The following is a 22,703-nucleotide window of genomic DNA, read 5'->3' as shown; positions in this document are numbered from 1 at the left end:
GGGATTTCTTTCCAAAGTTGCCATAAACATATCACTCACGAATGAGTTCTTATTCTGCACCGCACTAGAATCGCTAAAAAAAATCATATTGCTGACATTGATTTGAATATTTAAAAGATGTCCGTATAAGCAAGATGAAATTGCATTTTTCCCTCTTTTCGCTGCGCCTTAATTCCACATATAACAGAGGGACTTATTTGTTGCAAGATTATGTACTGTTAGATTGTATGTCAAGAGCTGGCGCTTATAAAAAGCTATGTTGGATCTTAAGAAAGTTGTAGGGAGGCATTGCTGCAAATCAGAAGCATACACCTTTATGTTTGGATTTAGTCTGATTGGTTCTCAAGTTTACTTAATGTTAGTTTATTAGATGTTGTTGATGAAACTCTTTTGTCCAGCAAATTTAGACCATCCGATTTAATGTTTTTTCTTATAAATGAATTTGTTTTACTAAAACAATCTAGGAAACAATTTTTGAAAACTTTTCTTTTGTAAATTAGAACAATCAATAGAAATTTGCCTAATAGTGTTTGGTTTCTTGGCTTTTGTTGAGGCCTTATCTTTTATTGTGATCATTGAGTGCATGAACAGAACTCGTGTGTTGTACCTCCCAAGGTCTACATTGTTTTTCATTGGACATTTTTTTAGTATTTTTTTCCTACGACAGCTTTTCCTGCTTTCGACTTATAAGGCATGCCCATTATGTGGGGTGTCTGCAACAACATAGACAGTAGTTATTCCTAGCTGTTCGGGGTTATCGGGATCTGTCGGCGAGGAAACAAATAGTCATAAACGGGTGCATTGACAGTAACAGTAGCGTCTCAAAGTCTTTCATGGAAAAAACCGTTTTCAAACTCGAAAAAAGTCAACTTTAGTTGGGCTATCAATAAATATACACTCAGTAATGAGCATCCTACATTAAATACAATAATTATGCTAAAACCAATAACAAACAAAACTCAAAAAGGATTGTAATATTTGACATCTTGGAGATGCGATTTAAGAAAAAGAGTCAGAGCACAATATCTTAATATAGATATTTTGAAGGTACTACTATATCTATTATATCCCCTGAGAAATAGGTATTTTTAAGTATTTGCTTCAAAATATTTTATAAGTTTCAGTTAAGATATTTAGAACCTATTTGACATAAAATAAAAATAAATTATTATTTTGATAAAAAATTGCCGATTATTTTAACTGGAACTTATTAGAAGATTATGAAACAAATACTAATTTTACATCAAACAGAAAGCACAATTAAACTTACCAATGACCTTCTCTGTTGCATTTATAGTTGATATGTTCTTGTTTGTATCCTCTTTAGTATTGGCTATGGAAATTGAAAATAAAAAAAAGGCATAAGTTGACTTAAGCTTGTGAACTTTCAAATAACGAAACTGCTTCAATGACATAAGTAGTACGGTTTTTAGATATGTATGCCTTGTGTTGTATTTCCGTATGCTAATTTGAAAATTCCTGACTTAAGTTTTTTTTTTCAAAATCTTTGGTAGCGATAAAGATATCAAAATGAAAAACTCACAGACTGAAGCACCAAGAAAGTGGAAACAAAATTGCATCATTTAATTAATTTGAGCATAAGTCGACTTATTCTGTTACGGGTTATTGCCACTTATATGTATATATCAACGTATTATAGTGACTTTTATTTCGTCTTTTTTACAAATAAATAGGCACTTTTTAGTTTTAAATCTTAAGTGCTATACATTGTTTAGTGTTTTAAATTTGTTTTGCAGACAAAAAATTTGTTTCTTTAGGTACAATTTATTATGTTTTCCTGAATTAAATGTTGACCCATGTTTTGTTCTTTTGGAACTGCTTGGAATGGCTCAACAAATGGTGTTGCGATAATGTGAAAAATAAAACATTAGGAATTAGGTATTCGGTTAAACTTATATATTTAATGCCATCGGGTGTTCGGTTTACCCTCTAGGACTATTGCACTCAATTTGGAATAAAGAAGCTATTAGTACGTATGTATAAGGTTTTAATTGTAAAAATACTCTACGTCTTTAAATTTTTTAAAACTTGAACTATTTTTCAACTTCATAAATTCAAATAAAATTCCCACTCTAGTATATTATTTAAAAATGAATGTGGGATATAAATTGCTGCAACAAATAAAACTATTTTTTGGTCTTACACTATCAAGGAACTTTCAAAAACCTTCGATTTCAACAGCGTTCTATTAAAAAAGCTTAATTGTTATTGTAAAGTCATCTGAAACTGTGACATTTAAAAACTTAATATTAATAAAGTATTTTGAAGGATATGCTCGTATGTCACTTGGGGGCAGTGCGTGGTATTTTTTTAGTCTTTATGATTACACTTAAGAATAAATGGATTTTCTAAATTCCCTTATTGAAATAAAGAATGATATACTGTTTTTTCTTCCGTTTTTATTCAAGTGATGTAAACGTCGTAAAAGCCAAAAAATTTTGTATTCCTAAAATTTCAGTACTTATTTTAAAACAGAGTATCTTTTTGCTTGCAATAAGTTATCGGTAAAACCAGGTCAATTTGAAACCTGGTAATTAGATGACCTGGTGGAATACCAAATTTATAAGAGCATTACTTTTGAACAAAAGGCAAGAGAACTTGACAAAATAATAGACAATCAGGTGTTTCCAGCTTTTTGCAATGCCCTGAACCATAAAAAACAATATGTTATTAGGGGACCAATTTTTTCTGAGCTCATCAGAACAATAGTCTTCAAAACATATAACTTCATATGTATAATCTACTGCTACTATAATCTGAGCTAATCACAAAGGAGATTTTGTCCATTAAATTTGAACAATGCTTGAACAAATAGTTCTAAGCTCTAAGCTTTTATTATTGAAATTAATATTTCTAGGCTTATTTGGCCAGTTTGAAATAAAAGTTCTAAGGGAGACCAAATGTATCTTTCATTAACCCGTATATAATTGAAAAAGTGAATTTTATGGAAAGAGCCAATAACTTAATTTCATCTGAATATCTAAAGCCTTCCGGCGAAGATTTTGATTTTCTCATATTGTTTTTACATAAAAGCTCAACCAAACCTGCTTTTAATTCAGCTTTAAACTTTTCCTTGAGTTTCTTGTCTTATATTTTGTAATAACGGGCTGGTCCTCTAGCCGTTAGAACAATAGCAGAAGGTCGAGAATGAGAATGTCCTTTACGCGTAGCCCAAGCGTGGCGATTTTTACCTCTGGCCTAAGACAAATTCACTATGTAATTGAATTCTGATGAACGTGTATTCTTTTGCTCATCTTCACCAGTGTCGGCAGCTCCGTCTTGAACTTCACTTTGCAAGTCTTCAGCCAATAAACCGTCTTCAATGTCACTTTCAGAAAAATCAGCAATAGAGAAATACTGATCATACGCACGAACTGTTCCATCATCCACATACAACGACATTGCAGCTATTATTCAAAATTACCGTGCTATATAATAAGAAAAAAATAAGAAGCAGAAACCAACACAAACAAAAATTATAAAAGTTACACATAAGCTAATCATTAGTCAAAATGACGAGTATATTGTACAATGTACTGTACATATATCAAAAACAAAAAGGGAATTATCGTCAAGCTCGAAAAGTGCGAAAACTGGAGAGGAATTTGAGGCCACACTCGATGCCGAACAAGCAGGATTCCGCGCTCGATCCTCCTGTATTGATCATATTAACACCTTGCGGATCATTATTGAACAGTGCTTTGAATATCGATCACCATTACATCTGCTGTTCATCGACTTCGAGAAGGCCTTTGACAGCGTTAACAGGGAGTATATCTGGTTAGCTTTGCGAAGGAGAGGCTTCTCAGAAAGACTAATTACTCTTATTAAACCGGAAACCGAAGGGGAGTCAGACAGGGATGTATTCTGTCGCCAATATTGTTTTTGTTGGTAATAAGCGATGTACTACACTCAGCTCTGTCAGGTAGCGGAGGACTTTGACATCGTATTTAAACCACTTGGATTACGCGGACGATGTTTGCTTACTTCCTCATAGGATCATAGATCTCCATCAAATGACAACAATTGTGGAGAGAGAAGCCCAAGTTGTGGGGCTGAAAATTAATTCCGACAAAACAAAAATGATCAGCCTCGGAACCCGACCATCCCCTCAAATAAATATTTTCTCGCAAACGGTGAAAAAAGTGGAGAGCTTTCAATACCTTGGAAGTATCGTGTCCATCGAAGGCGGAACAGAACAAGACGTCATCTGCCGCATCGGCAAAGCGAAAGCGGAGTTCGTTCGAGTTCGAGTCAAAAATGTGGAGGAATAACTCCAAACTAAGGTGCAACACTTCGAAAGATGTCTTCGTAACATCCTAAGGGTTTTCAGGCCAAACCGTAAAAGACGTAAGTGGCAATGGATTGGACATACGCTTCGAAAAGGTAACGACTGCATTGCAGGCCAAGCAATGCAGTGGAATCCGATCACACAAGAAGGAAGAAAAGTTGGACGACCGAGAAGCACGCGCAAGACAGTCAGTTGAGGCGGAATCAGCGTCACTGGGCAAGAGTTGGATGGAGCTGAAAAACATCTCTGGAAACAGTACACGATGGTCCTTAGGCGTAGTAGAGGCCCTATGCCCTTTAAAGGGTTACCAACGGCCTTAAAAGGACCTAAGTAAGTATAATCGTTCACTGTCTAATAGGAAAACACGCCTCGCTTCTAGGTGTATCCTCAAATTACTTTTGCATAAGCTGTATGCATAATGAAGAGGAGAGGAGGAAACAGTTTTTCACCTCCCTGTTATGTCTATATATATTATATTGTGCTATATGCATAACCCCTAGATCCGTACTATAAGAAGAATCACAAGAATACATGTAATAGGTTAAGTATGTAATTATGTTAAGATCAGTCTGGTTAGTCATCTCATTAAATAAAGATCATCTTAGCTCTCAATATAACTTCTTTTATTAAGCAAGTACTGTGAAGGTACATGACATTTTTGGCGACGAGGATTATGCGGTTATAAGCCGAAAAAAAATAGAAGAACCCGTATCAAAGATCATGTGATATGATCACGCCGTGTGTGAAACAGTTTGCATATAATTGTATTAGTTGTGAAAAAAATTAAGAAAACTATAAAATGACAACAGACAATAAAACTTTATCTAGCATTGCTAGTAAAATGAGTGTTGGAAATTTCCGTGGAAATATTGATCCATTTATAATCGATAAAGACGATTTTGAACAATATGCAGATCGATTAAAGCATATTTTTGTGTTAAATGCTATTGGCGAATCTGTGGCAGAGGAGAAGCAAAAAGTGTCAATATTTGTATCTTTTGTGGGAGCTGATTTATACAAAATCCTCCGGACATTGATTGCCCCAAAATCAGAATGGGATTTTTCCTATGACGAGCTAATTAAAATAATGAAGCAGTACTTTAAACCAAAACTGAACGTGAGAGCCGAGCGTTTCAAATTCATGTCTCGGAGACTAAAAGATGGCGAAACTTTACAAGACTTTGTTGTGGAGCTGAAGTCTATTGCCGAAAACTGCGAATATGGTGCCTTTTTGGATCAGGCACTGTCTGACAAGTTCATTTGGTCTCAAAGAAGTTCCGATATCCAGCGAAAACTTCTCAATGAACCATTAAATAAAACATTTAATGAAATATTTGAGTCTGCACAAACAATGGAATCAACTCAGAAGGATGTGAAAGATATTCAGTCGACTCTTCCGTCTATGAATATACATGGTGACCAGAATTGGATTGGGAGAAGCAAATTTAGAATGGGAAATTCTAACCATCGACGCATCGCCTCGAGAAGCAAAGCAAGAAACCACGATCAAGATGGTAATCGTGCATCATCACGACCAAGAAGGTCCAACGAGAAAGTCACGTGCTTTCGATGTCAAAAAGAAGGGCATTACGCATATGACTGTGGTAACAATAGAGTAAGGCATTCAAATACTAACAATAGATATAGAAATAAAAATTATAAAAAAGTCAATCACGTTGATGGTGAACAACAAATGTTATCGAATTTAACTTTAGGTAATGTTACAATAAATTCCTTAAGTTCCGAATATTTAGAACCACTTATTATTTCATTAAAAGTAAACAATATTAATATAAATATGGAGGTTGATTCTGGTGCCTGTCTTTCTATACTCTCTGAACGCATGTACTTGAAGTTGTTTAAAAATTGCAGATTAAAGCCCTTTGATAAAACTCTTAATGTCATTACAGGTGAAAATGTTGTTGTTGTTGGAGCTGTTGAGGTTGCTGTAAATGGTTTGTTTGATGATAAAATATACTGCCTGGATTTGGTTGTGGTTAGAACCGAGAAGGATTTTACTCCTCTTTTGGGTAGAAATTGGCTAAACACCCTTTTTACAAAATGGAGGAATCATTTTAAGGTAAATAGCATTAGTCCATCTCGTGATGAGGTCAAAAACGAAATTTTGAAAGCTTTTCCACAAGTTTTCGATAACAATTATTATGGAATAATTAGGGATCACGTTGCAGAGATTGTGCTTGATGTTAATGCATCACCTATTTTTCATAAACCATATACGGTTCCATATGGATTACGTGAAAAGGTTGAGAAAGAGCTGGGAAGGCTTGTGGAAGTAGGCATCTTGAAACCAGTTAGGTTCAGCGAGTGGGCCACACCAATTGTGGTTGTGGAAAAAAAAGATGGAACCATACGAATCTGTATGGATTGTAAGTCGACCATAAACAGGTATGTTAGGGCTGATCATTACCCGATTCCGCGAATCGACGACATATTGTCTTGTTTTGGAGGTTGTTCCTTCTTTTGCATACTTGATTTAGCTGGGGCGTTCCAGCAAGTTGCACTATCAGAGCAGTCGCAGAAGTATGTTACAATCAACACTGATAAGGGTTTGTTTCAATACACTAGGCTTCCATTTGGAATTAAAAGTGCACCCTCCATTTTTCAGTGTGTGATAGATGACATTTTAAAAGGTCTGAAATATGTGAGAGGGTATATCGATGACATCATCATAGGTGGTAGCACGCTAGATGATTGTAAGGCAAATCTGATTGAGGTTTTACGAAGGTTCAATCAGTTAAACGTTAAAGTGCGTATCGACAAGTGTCAATTTTTTAAATCATCGGTCGAGTATCTGGGCCATGAGATTAATGGCGATGGAATTCATCCAAAGGCTAATATGATGAAGGCAATAGTCAACGCTCCTGCTCCCGTTGATGTTTCTTCGTTAAAAGCATACTTGGGTTTGTTAAATTTTTATAATAAATTCATTCCGAATCTTTCTGCTCGATTAGCACCCTTGTATGATCTCTTAAAGAAAGAGAAATCTTTTGATTGGAATCAAGATTGCGAAAAGGTTTTTAACGAGAGTAAATGTTGGTTATATGATAATAATATGTTAGTGCACTACTCCCCAGATAAAGCTCTCGGTATTGTTTGTGACGCCAGCTCATATGGTGTTGGTGGGGTATTATTTCACATAGAGAAAAATGGTGAAGAACGTCCTATAATGTTCGTGTCTAGCACTTTATCGAATGCTGAGAAAAATTATTCTCAAATAGAGCGTGAAGCTCTCGCGGTGATTTTCAGTGTGAAACGTTTTCACAAATATATATACGGGCGTAAAATTACAATTTATAGTGACCATAAACCCCTTGAGAACATTTTTGGTGACAAAAAGAATAATGCCATAGCTGCCGCAAGATTGCAACGATGGGCTCTGATACTATCACAGTACGATTATAAGATAGTTTATAGAAAAGGAAGCGCTATGAATAACGCTGATGCTTTATCACGTTTGCCCGTGAGCGAGCCAACTGATGTGTCTAGTTGCATGATAAATTTTTTTAATATAGCGGGTAATTTACCCTTGAATGCAAATGACATTGCAAAAGAAACATCGAAAGACGATACTTTGAGCAAAGTTATTTCTTTTATGAATTCAGAATGGCCAGCTTATTTTGAAAATAAGTTGTTGCAAAAACTAAGTAGTAGAAAATTAGAATTTTCTATTTCGGATGAGGGATGTTTATTGTTAGGTTGTCGAGTAGTTATTCCAAATTCATTAAAAGGAAAAATGCTAGAACTCTTACATGAAGGACACATGGGTGTTGTCCGCATGAAAGAGCTCTCCCGAGGTACAATGTGGTGGTTAAATTTAGATCGTGACATTGAGCACTATGTCCGAACGTGTGATGCGTGTCAGCAGGAAAGTAAAAGACCTGGATTTGTTCCGTTGTCATCTTGGCCAGTTACTTCATTTCCTTTCGAGAGAATACATATTGATTTTCTATATTTTAAAAACAAAACATTTTTACTAATGGTAGACACTTTTTCACGATGGATTGATGTCCATATTATGAACAAAACAACAGCAGTTAATGTGATATCAGTGTTTAGAAAAGTTTTTTGTATTTTTGGCTTACCAAAGGAAATCGTATCTGACAATGGTCCACCATTTTCGTCGGTGGAACTTCAAAATTTTTGTAAGGCAAACAACATTATTTTGACTAAGACTCCACCATATAACCCTCAATCAAACGGCAGTGCTGAGAGAGCAGTTCAAACTTTGAAATCAAGTTTAAAAAAATATTTTCATGATCATAAGATCAAAAATTTACCTATAGAGAACCATGTTGAAAATTTTTTATTTAAATACCGAAATGTTCCTTCAACTACAACAAATAATACACCAGCTAATTTAATTTTTAGATATAATCCGCGAACTATTTTCGATGCTATCAAACCAATAAGTAGCCAAGTAAGCAAACAACCGTTAATTAAAAGTAATAGAGCCCAGTCTAACGAAAACCAAACCCAAGAATTAATTAAATATATAAGTAAGAAGCCACAAAAACAACAACAACAGAAACACAAAGTAACTCAGATCAAAAATAATGAATTCAGTAAAAATCAAACCGTTTGGTATCGATGTAGTTATAACAACTTTGTGCGATGGACACCAGCAATTATATATGACAAAATTTCAAAAGTTGTATATCTCGTAAGATTAAATGGTACTATTCGAAAAGCTCATGGTCACCAGTTGAGACCAAGAGTTTTAAGAAAGGTAACATTTGATTCTAGTAGAAATCAGAGTTATAATAATTCAGAAACTGATATCCTAAATCCACAATTAAAAATGGAGGAAAGCTCGGTATATGAATATAATGCAGAGGATAATAGAAAGGACAGTAATCCGAATACACCTATAGCTTTGAGTAAAAGTGTAAGAACCAGAAAAAAAACCCATAAGGTATCCTAACATTTAAGTTTGAATACTGCTGAATATTTGGAAGTTATGAAGTTGATTAAATTATATACAAATTAATAGAATGAGAATAATGTATTTGAAGTAAATTTAAAATTATAAGGAAGATATGTTAAAGTAAGAAATAATAAATAAAATAAGAATTTATTTGAAATAAAATGAAATATTTAAATTATTTTTAAATTAATTATTATTTTAAAAGAATTTAAAATTATTTATAAAATAATAAAGATCCTTTTAAATATTCTAATCTTATAACAACTGAATTTAATTATTATACAAACATTGTAACTAAGTAAATAAGAAACTTAAGGAGAAAGGAGTGTTATGTCTATATATATTATATTGTGCTATATGCATAACCCCTAGATCCGTACTATAAGAAGAATCACAAGAATACATGTAATAGGTTAAGTATGTAATTATGTTAAGATCAGTCTGGTTAGTCATCTCATTAAATAAAGATCATCTTAGCTCTCAATATAACTTCTTTTATTAAGCAAGTACTGTGAAGGTACATGACACTCCCCTGGACGTGCCCAGCTCTAGCTCAAACATGCAAGAATAACCTAGGAGAATTCTTCTAAAACGATCTTAATCATATTTATATAATCAGCCTTTCTCGCTTCGTAAAGGACTCAAACTGGTTTCATTGAGCTAAGAAAAAAGCCTCAAGATTCATGTGCTATGAAAATGGGCATTAAACTGGCTTAATTGTATCGTACTCCATCACGGACAAGCACGTTAACCTAACCCTAATGCAACTCTATTTTGTTTGCAAGAATTTAGCTCTTATGTATCAACTTTTTAAAATAATTCTCCTTCAATAGAACACTTTTCAAAATATTTCGCAAACAATTTTATGTTTATAGTTCACTTTTTGAAATATCTCGAAAATTCCTTCCAAAAAAATACCAAAGAGGAAAAAGAAATGTGAAAATGAAAAATCAGTGGCAAAACAAAAACAACTATTTGATTCTGAAATTACGCGAATGAACAGAAATCGCTATTAGGCGGAATCAAATTTAAGTAAATTAGTTGCAAAATCATAAAATACTTTACACACTTAGGTACACTATAAGGCTGAACCAGTTCCAAAATTATATTTAATTTTTGCTAATGGATTAAGTATCTGAATTTACCCGAATGAAAAGGAAATCACTATTAGGCTGAATCACACCGAAGCAAAATCCGTTGCAAAATATTATCTAGTATTATTTGCTGGATTTGTTACGCAAGTTGCGTAATTAAACAGAAACCACTATTAGGCTGATTCACACATAACCAGAATCAGTTAGAAAATTATACCACCTTTTTGATACTCAGTTCAGTTCAGTTATTGAAGTAACGTGATGAAACAATATTAGCCTAAATCACACTTAAACAGAATCAGTTGCAAAATAATAACAATTTTTTTTACTGAATTCAGTTTCTGAATCTAGGCAATAAAACAGAAATCACTTTAAGGATAAATCACACTCTACCACTATCAGTTCCCAGAAAATAACAACTTCTCGTTACTTAATTCAGTTATTGAAGTTACATGATGAAACAGAAATCACTATCAGGCTGAATCACACTTGAACAAAATCAGTTACAACAAAAATTTAAGTTACTATTAGGCTGAAATAAGACATCTGTTGAAATATGAATAACGTGCTAATCAAAATTGTTTTGAGTTTCAATTCGTTACACATTTTTTATTGAAAAGAATAATTGAATAATTCTAAAACGCAAAATGAATGGAAAACAACAAGAACTATTTGAATTTGGGTATAGAACTCGTTGTTTAATAATAATCCTTTCAAGGAACTTAGTGAGTAAGGAATAACTAGTTTTTCAGAATTAACCATTAGCACCCACAAGCTGTTGGTTTGCTCGTCTAGTACTTCCATTTCAATCCTTCTTAATCCCTGTACGGGGAAAGAGAACGAAATTTCTGTACAGCCATAATTTTCATGCAGAATACTATTGTACATGTACCCAATCATAAACGTGCGGAGAACTAGAAACGGTCATAAATTTAATGCTAACGTAACTGGAAAAATGTCGGTAAAGTTTAATGGATGATAAAATGTAGAGATATGATTTGGACCTATAGATGGTACCTACCTACTAAGTAAATGGTAGCAGCGACGACCAACTACTGAGACCGAGACTATGCAAAAACCTTCTAAAGCTATAGAAATAAAAGATATCTACATATAAGTATGCAATATCTACATATAATGGTGAATTTGTGATTTTGGTTGGACTAAGAGGCAAAATTCTCATATTCCGCAAAGAAGTATAAAACACAAAATTGTGAATTGAAGCGCAAAGCTGCTTTGGGTTGCCAAAGCCAGTAAACTCTACCATATGCAAGAAGTCTCTCACTCCGATTCCACCCCAAATAGAAAACTACTCCTCTGTGTTCGTTTTCATTGCAGAAGGGGTGGGGGTCTCTTTTGTCTGTTTTCAACAGACAGGGACTGGGACAACGGCGACAAGTAAAAAAATATGATCGTTTATAATGTGAATTAATATTCAAACGAATGTGTTGGCACTTTACTTTTGAGTTCCTATGTATCTTTGGCTTTGCTATGACGATATGCATGGAAGGAAAGGATATATATGTTTTTGGGTCCCTTTATCTGTGGATTTGTGGTCATTAAGAATCTGTTTTGCATTTTGCATATTCATTTTGAGCAATAGTTTTATATTATAAATATGTACCGAATATGACTACTTTGAAATTCAAGAAAATCGTGGCCATAAATCATAATTATTAATGAGGTTAAGTTTTTGTTAAGTTATGTTATTAAGGCGTTTTTTTATTTATATATAATATTGAATCAATAATTTAGCATTAAATCGAACCAAATCATTTTGAAGACATTCTGCATATTAATCAAAACACAGAACCTATAAATGCTGGAGATGGATGGCGAGCGTGAACCTACGATAAAAATCGAGCTTTGTCGAAGTTGAAATGGTAACAATTTAGTAAACGTGGTTGACATTGAGACTCGAAAAAAAAATTGTATTGTTTTATATAATTTTAAAACAATCAATTCAAACTGCTCTTGGTCTTCATTCAATGTCATAAGGGAGCCAACCTGCAAATCCAAATCCAATCAGATAAACACAAACAAAATAGTGTAATTTTATAAAAAGAAATAATCAGTATATTTATTTTCGGGATGAACTTATCTTATCTTGTACGAAAATAGAAGACAATAAGACTAAATCAAAATTTATAAACACATAAATCGAAGCATGGCAGAGCAAAAGCACCATCATCAAAAGATTTTATTCAAAAAGTTGATGCTGGAAGAATTCGAAGTACATATATGAAGACATTCTCAAATAAAAAAAAACTATTATCGAAACAATGCATCATTTGCTACCATTAAACTTTAAAGGTGTTTATACAACAAACAAAATTATTCAATTGTATATTCTTACTCAGGTCTCGATTTAAGAGGAAATATAATGTCGGGCCAAAATAAGCTGCATACATACTGCGTATTGTCGGCGGAAGAGGTGTGTGCCATCGAACGCAACCCTAAGAGACAAATTGATAAATCTCCTTGGAGTCCATAAATTACATACTAAGATAACTCTGATCTGACAACACCAAGTCTTCTAAACGACGAAATGAAAAAGTTCTTAAAAAGCCAGCTATAGGAGAAATTTAGAGCGAGAGTATATGTTATTACCTGACGCAGTTTAATTTTTTAAAAGGATGATAATCCTATTGATATTGAGATCAGTGAAATAAGTGAGTGGTTAGTTAATGAGGAGATAATCGCTACTGAGATTTTGAAGTATGCTGATGTAAAAATCCTTGATGGTGTTCTTAGATTCAAACCGAAATGGTTAGACAAAGACGAAAAACTTTTTAAACGAAATTGATACAAATATTTTTGAAGCGAATCGCAACGAAGTGTTATTTGTTCAAGAAATTTTAGATAGAAACGTCGGCGAATCAATTTTGGGTATTATCCAGTGTTATTCACCCAAAAAAAACATTAAATCTTGCATCGAAATGAAAACAGTTTTGGAAGATGAAAAACCTGTTTTCCATCGACCTCGTAGATTAACCCCAAAAGAAAAAGAAATTGTATCCGCGCAAATTCAAGAATGGTTAAAAGATGGTATTATTGTAGAGAGTGATTCAGATTTCTGTAGTCCAGTGGTCTTAGCAAAGAAAAAAATGGTAGTCATAGATTTTGCGTTGATTACAGAAAATTAAACAAAAATATAATTAGAAACAGACAGCCCTTGCCATTTATCGAAAAAATACTAAAACAGCTAACATTTTTACGACACTTGACTTAAAAAACGGATTTTTTCATGTTGACGTTCGTCCAGACAGTCGAAAATATACATCTTTTGTTACGTCCGACTGTCAATACGAGTTCTGTAAAGTTTCTTTTGGACTTTGCATTTCGCCCAAAACGTTTTAAAGCGATATGTTAACGCCGTATTTAAGGATTTCATTAAGAATGGGCTTATTTTAATATACCTAGACGATATTATTATAATGTCAAAGACAACATCAGAAAATATTTCAACGTTAAAAGAGGTTTTGAAAGTAGCAGCCGCACATGGGTTAATAATTAAGTGGGAAAATGTAAATTTGTTAGGAAATCCATCGATTTTTTGGGTCATATTGTGGAGTCTGGAACCGTGAAGAAAACATTCGCCGTAAAAAACTTTCCAGAGCCCAAGAACTTCAAGGAGCTCCACAGCTTCCTAGGATTATCTGGAGTTTTTAGGAAATTTCTACCACAGTACGCAAAGATTGCAAAACCTCTCTCCGATCTAACTCGCAAACAAACTACTTTTGTTTTTGGTGTTGAACAACGTAACGCTTTTGAAACGTAAAAATATCTCTTATGTGAAGATCCAGTCCTTAAACTTTTCAACCCAAATCTAGAGACGGAACTCCACACCGATTCGTGCAAAGTAGGTCCTGGAACAGTGCTTTTGCAATGTCACGATGATAGCGCTTTCTACCCCGTGTTTTATTTAAGCTATTATCATAGCGAATTGTGTACGAGTAGCTTGCATCATTACAAGCAAAAAGCAGGGTAAACAAGAAGGGTACTTAAGCTCTATTGACAAGATCGACGTCCCATCTTTGTCCAATGACATCAACCGCAAAGAACAGGATATTGGTGTTCAACATAGTAAACTATTCACACGTCACGCTCGAGAGAAATATACGTCATCGCATACACGAAAACACATGTGACTTCATAAACACAAATTGAAATGAAGACTTTGATATAATACACCGGATTAACAATATGCAAATTTATATATTAATTGCATTAATGAACTATTAATTGTTAATCCAAGATTTTTAACAATTAACAAAATATAAATAAGAATTAAAAAAAAAACTATTTTAATGAAACTAAACACTGTCTAAATTACCGAGACACAAGAAAAGAAAACGAAAACTAAAAGAAACTATGTAAAATATAAAATGCATTTGTAAAGCTTCCTCTCTCTAACCCATTAAATAATAATGTTAAATTGTAATGCAAAAACTTAACGGCATAATGGCATTTATTTTATTTAAGAATATGTTTGAAAAGAAAATAAGAAGAATTGCATACATGTTTAAGAATATAGAATATAATTCAAATGAACTATTTCCCCTATTTAGGGTTGTTGAACTTTTATATTAAATCCGTATAATCAGCTGTATGGATTATGTAAAGAAATACGGTATGACATGGGTAGAAGCTTTCATGGTAGGATTTTTTTACATTTTTAATTTTAATTGTTAATGATCAGTTTTGAAAATTATAGAGGCATTTCCTTTTTGAATGCTTCTGTAAAGATCTTTAGTACTCTGATTTTTAATAGGCTACTCAACGAAAATCAAGCTGGATTCAGGAGAAACTATTCGACTTTGGACCAAATATTCAGCCTGTTTAATATTGCGGAGAGCTTCAAAAAAAGAAAACAAAAACTTTATGCCTTTTTTGTCAATTTCCGGGCAGCTTTCGATTCAATTGCTCGGGAAGCACTTTTTATAAGCTCAATAAATTGGGGATATCAGGTAAAATTGTTACCTTACTGAAAGCGATGTATGAAAAGAATGTAGCCTACGTGTGGGATGGGGAATCTGTTTCTGAAGAGTTTCCAGCTGAAATGGGAGTAAAGCAAGGATGTACGAGTATCCTGAGTACGTTACTGTTCAATCTCTTTATAAACGATATCGTGGAAGAAGTTGGCGGAGGCATCCAGTTTGCAAATACACAGATACCAGGGCTCATTTTTGCGGATGATATTGTATTTTTATCTGAAAGTGTTGAAGGAATGCAGTGAACGATGAATCGTCTGGAGAGGTACTGCAAAACATGGAATTTAACTGTTAATTTAGAGAAGTCCAAAATGATGATATTCAGGGATGGTGGTGGTAGATATACGAGTAATGAAAAGTGGACTTATATGGGAGACAATGTTGTAATCGTTCGAGAATATAAATACTTAGACGTATTAATCACGGCGAATCTAAACATGAAAAAACATTTCCAGTTGAAACTAGCGGAAGCAAAGAAAGCTGTATCTTCAGTGTGAGCCCGTTGTATTTAAAATAAATTCATCGAACACAGGGCAAAGATTAAAATTTTTCATGCCACCGCAGCTTCTACAATGCTCTACGGTGCTCAGGTTTGGGGGTACAACCAATTCGAAGAGGTGGAAAGATTCCTCAGGTATTTCTTAAAACGCATTTTTCGGCTACCTAACTGCACGCCTAATTATATGTTGCATTGGGAAACTACTGAATCGCCAATGTTTTTAAGCACACTTAAAGCTGCATTTTGAATATATTTTGAAGGTGATGGAGATGGATGATACTAGATTGCCAAAAAAAGTTCTTAAGAAGCTGGTATCTTCTAGGGGAGGTCTAGTCAAAGAGTGGGAAGAGTTGGCGAATAGTCTGGGAGAAAATTTCCGCTGTTTACCTGATATTAGTGTAACAGACTTGCGAAAAGTATTTACAGCGATATTAGAAAAAGTCAGCAACACCACATATGCAAAATATCTACAAGAAGCACAAACCTCACAATATAGAATGATCTATAGTCAACTCAGTACAGACCTACGAGAAAACACATACTTTCTTAACCATTACCCCCTGCATATGATAAACATTATATTTAAAGTACGAGGAGAATTATTAAATTTAAATTTCATTCCTCATCGACCTGATCTGCCGATTTTATGTGGCCTATGTAATCTGAAGGAAAGGGAAGATACATTTCACTTTATTGCCAGGTGTCCCATCTTAGAAGAGTTTCGAGTGAGATATTTTGGGGTGGCCTCGATGGATTGGAACAACACCATGGAAGTTTTGAATGGAAAAGTAAGCTGGGAGATTTTATATAAATACACATCAAGCGCACTGTGCTATAGAAAGCGTATTTTCGAAGGAGACTTCTAAAATAAAAAAAAAAAACAAAAACTACAATGTTCAATATTTATACATATAAAACTTAAAAAAAATGTCAATCTGGTAGACGGCCATTGGCCAAGCCATATTAAACTTAAGGTTAAAATTGTAAATTGTAAATCAAAGCTTTTTTTGTTTTTTTGTTTAAATAAAGTTTTTAAAACTAAACTAACTAACTGATCAGTTTTGTTGAATAGACTGTAACTTAGTTCTTTAATATTAAATATTATAACGTTTTTACAAAACTAACCTGTCTTTCTTTTAAACAAAGCATTGAACTACAACTTAGTTCAATTTGAGATAATTTTATTGTTCTTAGTATAATCCTTTTGGAAACAAGAGCATTTATATTTTTTTCTTAAGTCAACGCCTTTGACAAAAGAACACAGGAATATTACTGATAAGGGATCCGTGTTCACGGCGATTGATTTCAAAGAATATTGTGAGAAGCGGCACATTAGCCATATCCAAATCACGACTGGAGTTCCGCGTGGGAACGGGCAGGTCGAAAGGATAAATGCCATTATTAAATCAATGATAACGAAATTGTCCATCGAAAATCCTTTAAAATGGTTCCAGCATATACCCGAGTAAAAAAGCCATCTAGACCCACTAATAAAATGCCATTTGAAATGCTCATTAGAACCCCAATGAGAACTGAAAGAGATGAGGACCTTATCGAAATGTTAGAGGAAGAGATACGTTGTGAGTTTATGGACAAACAAGCAGAGTTACGAATGAAGCGAAAAAAAAATCCAAAAAAATACAGGCAGAAAACAAGAAGACGTTCGACAAGAAATAAAAGTACGCCATAAATGATATGGTAGCAGTACAACGCACCCAATTTGGCCCAGAATTGAAAGTTCATCCAAATTATCTCGGTCAAAATCAAACGTAACGATCGATAAGATGTAGAAAAAGTGGGAACAGATGAAGGCCCGAACAAAACTTCATCGTCCGCTGATCAAATGAAGCCATGGTTACGAGACGACGACGACAGCGATTCTGATTCATACCATACAGAATCATCGCAGGATGGCCGGATGTGGGATTAGAATGTTAAACCTAATCCCCTAAGTCCGTCTTTTAAACTTAATAACATTCAATTTGCCATCGAGAGAACAACGGCCCAAACCTAACATTAAAACGCAACGCTTGCTATGCAAAGAGGCACAGCAACATCATCAATTCATCATCAGATATCTCGAGTTCCCGCAACGATCAAGACGTTTATTTTCTACAACGAGTTCACGAGTTCTTTTTTTTAAACTTAATATTATCTTAAATTACTAAAAAACTAAATTAAACTGCTTAAATTACTTACACAATAAATAAAATTGCTTAAATTACTTAAAAATAGTTACAACTAAACATAACTTGAATACTTAAATCCCTATATTTTGATAAAACCTGAACTTAATCATTGTACAATGGATTAAAATCATTTTCATTTAGCATCTTTTTCCCCTCCCCATATATACGAGTATATAAACTATAGCTGGTACTAGCTGTTTTGTGCGCACGGTTTAGTGTCTACTTAGTGATTGAGAGCAAATTGAATACAGATAGTATTAAAGAAAAGAAGGCTTATACGTATTACATTTATGACTAGAACTATTAAGGTTTGACCCTACCATTTATTTATAACTATTAAAAATGGGCATTCAAAATTGTGACAATAAAAATAAAAAATTTTCTTCCTGGTAAATTATATATATACATACATATGTATGTGCATTTCTAACTGATTTTGCATCGCTTGCCGGAATAGCCCGTCCTCTTAACTTGACACTTATCGTTCTATAATATTCCACAATATCCGTACGGGTATAGACTTTATGTAATTCTGGTGTAATTATTATTTTAGTTTCATTAGTTTTTGCATGCAAGACTATAAAATATATTTATATAAAATTAATCCTTCAACACGATTAACCACAGCTTGCTTAAAAAAGCATTATCATTCAAAATCATCTCAAGTGGAATATAATATAAATCCAGCAAACTAGACGGGAAACACGCCTTTATAATATAAATACTTCTGTATAATATCACTTACATAGGTTTGGGTATGTCATATTCAAATTATGCCACCAGTTTCAGTTTTAACGAGTATAACTCAAAAAAGAAGGATGTAAATCAGTTTATTACTCGCAGCTACGACAAATTAAAACCTAAACTAGTATCACAGATACTAGAATATATATAAGAAAACTGTCAGCCCTGTAGTCTAGTTCACCATTAGCGATGATTTTAGTGCAATTGCTGATATTGCAAGAGTTTTAGTGACATTTATTTCTAACCATTTCCTTCCCACGACAATTAAATTTTTAATGAATAATCAATTATTCTACGCTGGCATTAATATCCTATATACACTATGAACCTATGCACCTTCAAGTCCTTGTGAAATTTTAAGTGATTTTGAGTTTTCAGGTATTTTTTTTTAAATGTATTATACATTTTTTGATGTTAAAAAAATAGGCACGTGCATTCAAGAGGGAACAAGTGTCCATAGATTTTTTTTCGAAACCCACCTCAGCTATCCGCGGTGAACATCAGGTGGCTAGTACCTCAACTAGAGATTGGGTTCTAACCTTAGTGGAAAGCTGTTTATATTAGCAATAAGAGAGGGGGAGAAAGGTGTTTCCATTAAGAAACCTCTCGTTTTATCCTGACGACAGCCAAAGAATTCCCAAGATGGAATCAACAGTGGCATCTACAGCTCCAGTTAGGTTGAACTACTTAGTGAAAATTTTATAGGGCTACTAAGAAATATTCGGGCCCGGGCTTGTAAGGAGCGGTTATGCTGGATTAGTTAAATCAGGTACCTGGTCTTTTTTGTTGAAGGTCGTGCGTTAGGGTGACTTCCTAAACAATTAAAGAAAAAACAGTTACGAATCATCAACGGACACATTTACTATTGGCAACCTGCGCAATACGATATGCACGTGGATTGTTAGGTCTCTTAATAGGCCAAGTGCATCAAAAAAATCATCGGATACCCTAGACTGCTATAAAACAGATATCACCGCCATCCAGGAAATGCGATTGGATGGACCGGCAAATATAGGTTGAAAAACTGCAATATCAACTTTGGTGACTACAAGCAACAAGTCTTGACGTATAGGCACATCAACGAGCGCCTAATGGCCATCAGCATCAATGCTATTACAACACCAAAGATATGTTGTTCGAGCTCATAGACAAAACATATGAGGTGATTCCTAGCTCCGATATTAAAAGTGTCCTATTTGATTTTAATGCCAAGCTTTGAAGATTTGGTGGAATAATCAGGAAAAACAGCCTGAACGACAACACTTTTGATAACGTATTCAGGCCCATCGATCGTGCTGCGTTGCAAAATGTCATGGTAGCCAGTACCGTCAAGCAGATGGCCCATATTGCGATCGCAGCTAATCACGCTTCCAGCATCGTGGATGTGCGAACTTTCTGATGAACTAACATCGATTATGATCACAACCTCTTTGTAGTTAAGGTAGCGTGTCAGGTTTCCAGACCAAAAGCAAAACAGGGAGATGATGAGAGAAAATACAACGTCAAACGGCTACAATCGCAAGAGATAACCAAATCCTTCTTTGACCGAGTTACAAGTAACCTTTCTAGGCGTTCTCTGCTGCCAACACAATGTATCGAGAACCAGCAATGAGAGAAGCCGCCTCTGAAGTGCTGAGTTTCATGCAGTAACCTCTATTTTGATGAGGAATGTCAGCAAGCAAAAGCGACTTCTCAGAATGAAAAAGAGGGAGCATAATAAGTGCGCGGTGGAAGATTTTGATATTCAAAAACAGAAATGAAGACGACGAAGCCAACAATCCCGTCTTCCCGACTTAGACGAAGTGAAGACTGCCATATATAAACTGTGAAGTCTAACAAAGCCACTGTAGCATTTGGCTTCTTCTAAGCAGCTGAAGATGATTTGGTTAAGAATATCCGTAAGACATGTTCGGAAAAAAACATGCCCTTTAAATGGAACCTCAGTGCTGTTTGCCCGATACTGAAAGAAAAAGACCCTCTTAACTGCACCAACAAATAGAGAAATCAGTCAACTTAACCACGCTTACAAAATCTTCTCTTCCGTTTTATGTTTACGTATAATGCCCATCGTCAACGACCTGACAGGTAATTATCAGTATAGTTTTATACCAGGAAAGTCCACAGTCGATCAAATATTTCTAATACGGCAGATTCTGGACTGATCTAATAGCTAGGGACCGAGCTGGATTTAAAAGTTTGTTGGCTGAGGTCCTACTTTACACAAGACTGTAGAAGTGAAGAGCCACCTTGAGTTAGTAAGTATGTATTATAACTGTTTGAATGCGCCTGCTTTTTATAAGCTTTTTTATCAAATTTTAATAAGTGTTAAATACTGAAATTGTTTTATAAATTTAAAATTTAATAGTTTGGGTTGAGCTGAAATGAAGAAGATACAGCTTCTTAAAAAGACTGAGAGGAAATGATTGAACCCATAATGTAAAATGTTTGAATATATGTCTTTAATATTTGAATAAGAAGCTGTGGGTGAGTAATTATTGAAAATATATTTAATCTTTAATGCTTGTAGTTGTAGTTGTATTGTATATACCTTTGTAAATATTTTGTAATAACAACATTTGTGAGTTCTGATATGTTCAAAAAAGGCCCTCGAGAAATTTGCAAATGCATCATATTCTTATATGTTTACTTGGTAAGCTTGAACATATTTTCTACTCTCTCTTCAAACCAAAAACGCACAGAACATGCTAAGTGCATATATCTAGGCCCTAAACGAATATGCTTAAGAACTTAGACCAATTTATTGAAATATTAAATTATTGATTTCAAACAGCGCAACACTCTATGGCTTAAATATTTTGTCAGCTAATCTTGCCGTACGTGCCAATTTTTAATCTCATTCCACCGGGATGTTGAATTAGTTTTGAATAAAGGCTATGCAAACGCAATTAGGCACAAACTTCTTTTATGTAGGTATAGTAGATATGTAATGTTGATGTATTTGGTATTACTCTAAGAAGCAAGCAAGCGCGAAACCTACTTTCTGTATATATTCTCGTAAACTAACAATATGTATTTTAACTCGATAAAGAAGATATGTACATATCAAAAGAACGAAATAGAAATAGTTTTACTACGTTATCTAGAATAATATATGTATAGTGTGAATTTGCTTTGAAAAGCTAGTTTTCGACTACAACTACAACGAAGACGAAGACCACGGTACGTCATGAAAACCCTGGCATACTAAAATGTGTTGCGAGAATAGTAGAGAAAACGGGTTCAAAAGCAAGTATCCAATTTTCCACACCACTTGGCAAAAGAAGTAGTTCATGCTTCTTTTCCATCCCGATGGTTTTTTTTTCTGTTTTATTCTTTTGGTCTTCACTATTCTTGAAAATCGTTACTTATCCGGCTATAGAACTTCGGTTCTATAAGAGTTCATCTAAGTTTATTTTATATAAATCTCGCTTTTGACACTATAAAGACAGGATGGGGAAGAAATACATAAAGCTTGCTATGGGAGTATTCGTATCTATTCCATTTGAATACCATATACGCTTTTATCTCCTCAAGAATTCATTAAGTTCAAAAACAAATTAACTTTTTGGGCGATTGCCTTGAAAAGAAGCACGTATAGAAGATTCTATACACATAAATCTAAGACTCGTATATATTTTATGAACTTCTATGTGAACGAACTGTTGATTGCTTCAGCGTGTAGATATAAAAGGGTTATAAACTATCAATCTTTGTCATGGCATTAGTTATGAAATGCAAAGAGGTTTAAAAACATAATACACTCCACTTCACTTTATCTCTTCGATTGTCAAATTGAAATTGACATTTATCGACGTTTCAAGGTCTTCAGAATCTATGGTTTTGGCAATATGGTTGTGTGTGCGTGTGTTCGTCTGTATGTCTGTATGTCGTTCGTTAGTTTATGAACCTTTTTTCTTCGGCCATAT

General features: G+C 34.1%; 1 protein-coding gene across 1 annotated transcript; it reads left to right on the top strand.

Annotated features, from left to right (window-relative positions):
- The first annotated feature begins 5,111 nt into the window (after positions 1-5,111).
- LOC129944797 (uncharacterized protein K02A2.6-like) lies at positions 5,112-17,774 on the top strand. Its single transcript, XM_056054464.1, has 2 exons — positions 5,112-8,202; positions 17,629-17,774. Exons 1-2 carry the CDS (start codon positions 5,112-5,114, stop codon positions 17,772-17,774), a joined length of 3,237 nt encoding a protein of 1,078 aa, XP_055910439.1.
- Positions 17,775-22,703: the final 4,929 nt, after the last annotated feature.

This window comes from Eupeodes corollae, chromosome 1, assembly GCF_945859685.1.
Source record: "Eupeodes corollae chromosome 1, idEupCoro1.1, whole genome shotgun sequence".
NCBI classification, from domain to species: domain Eukaryota; kingdom Metazoa; phylum Arthropoda; class Insecta; order Diptera; family Syrphidae; genus Eupeodes; species Eupeodes corollae.
Note: the sequence above shows the minus strand (reverse complement) of the source record. Positions and strands in the feature narration are given on the sequence as shown.

Bases quoted from the DNA above. Each gene is read 5' to 3' on its own strand.
- LOC129944797 (XM_056054464.1), top strand. From the start codon at position 5,112: ATGACAACAGACAATAAAACTTTATCTAGCATTGCTAGTAAAATGAGT. The intron at 8,203-17,628 runs GTAAAAGACCTG...ACGATCGATAAG, and splicing joins TGATGCGTGTCAGCAGGAAA to ATGTAGAAAAAGTGGGAACA.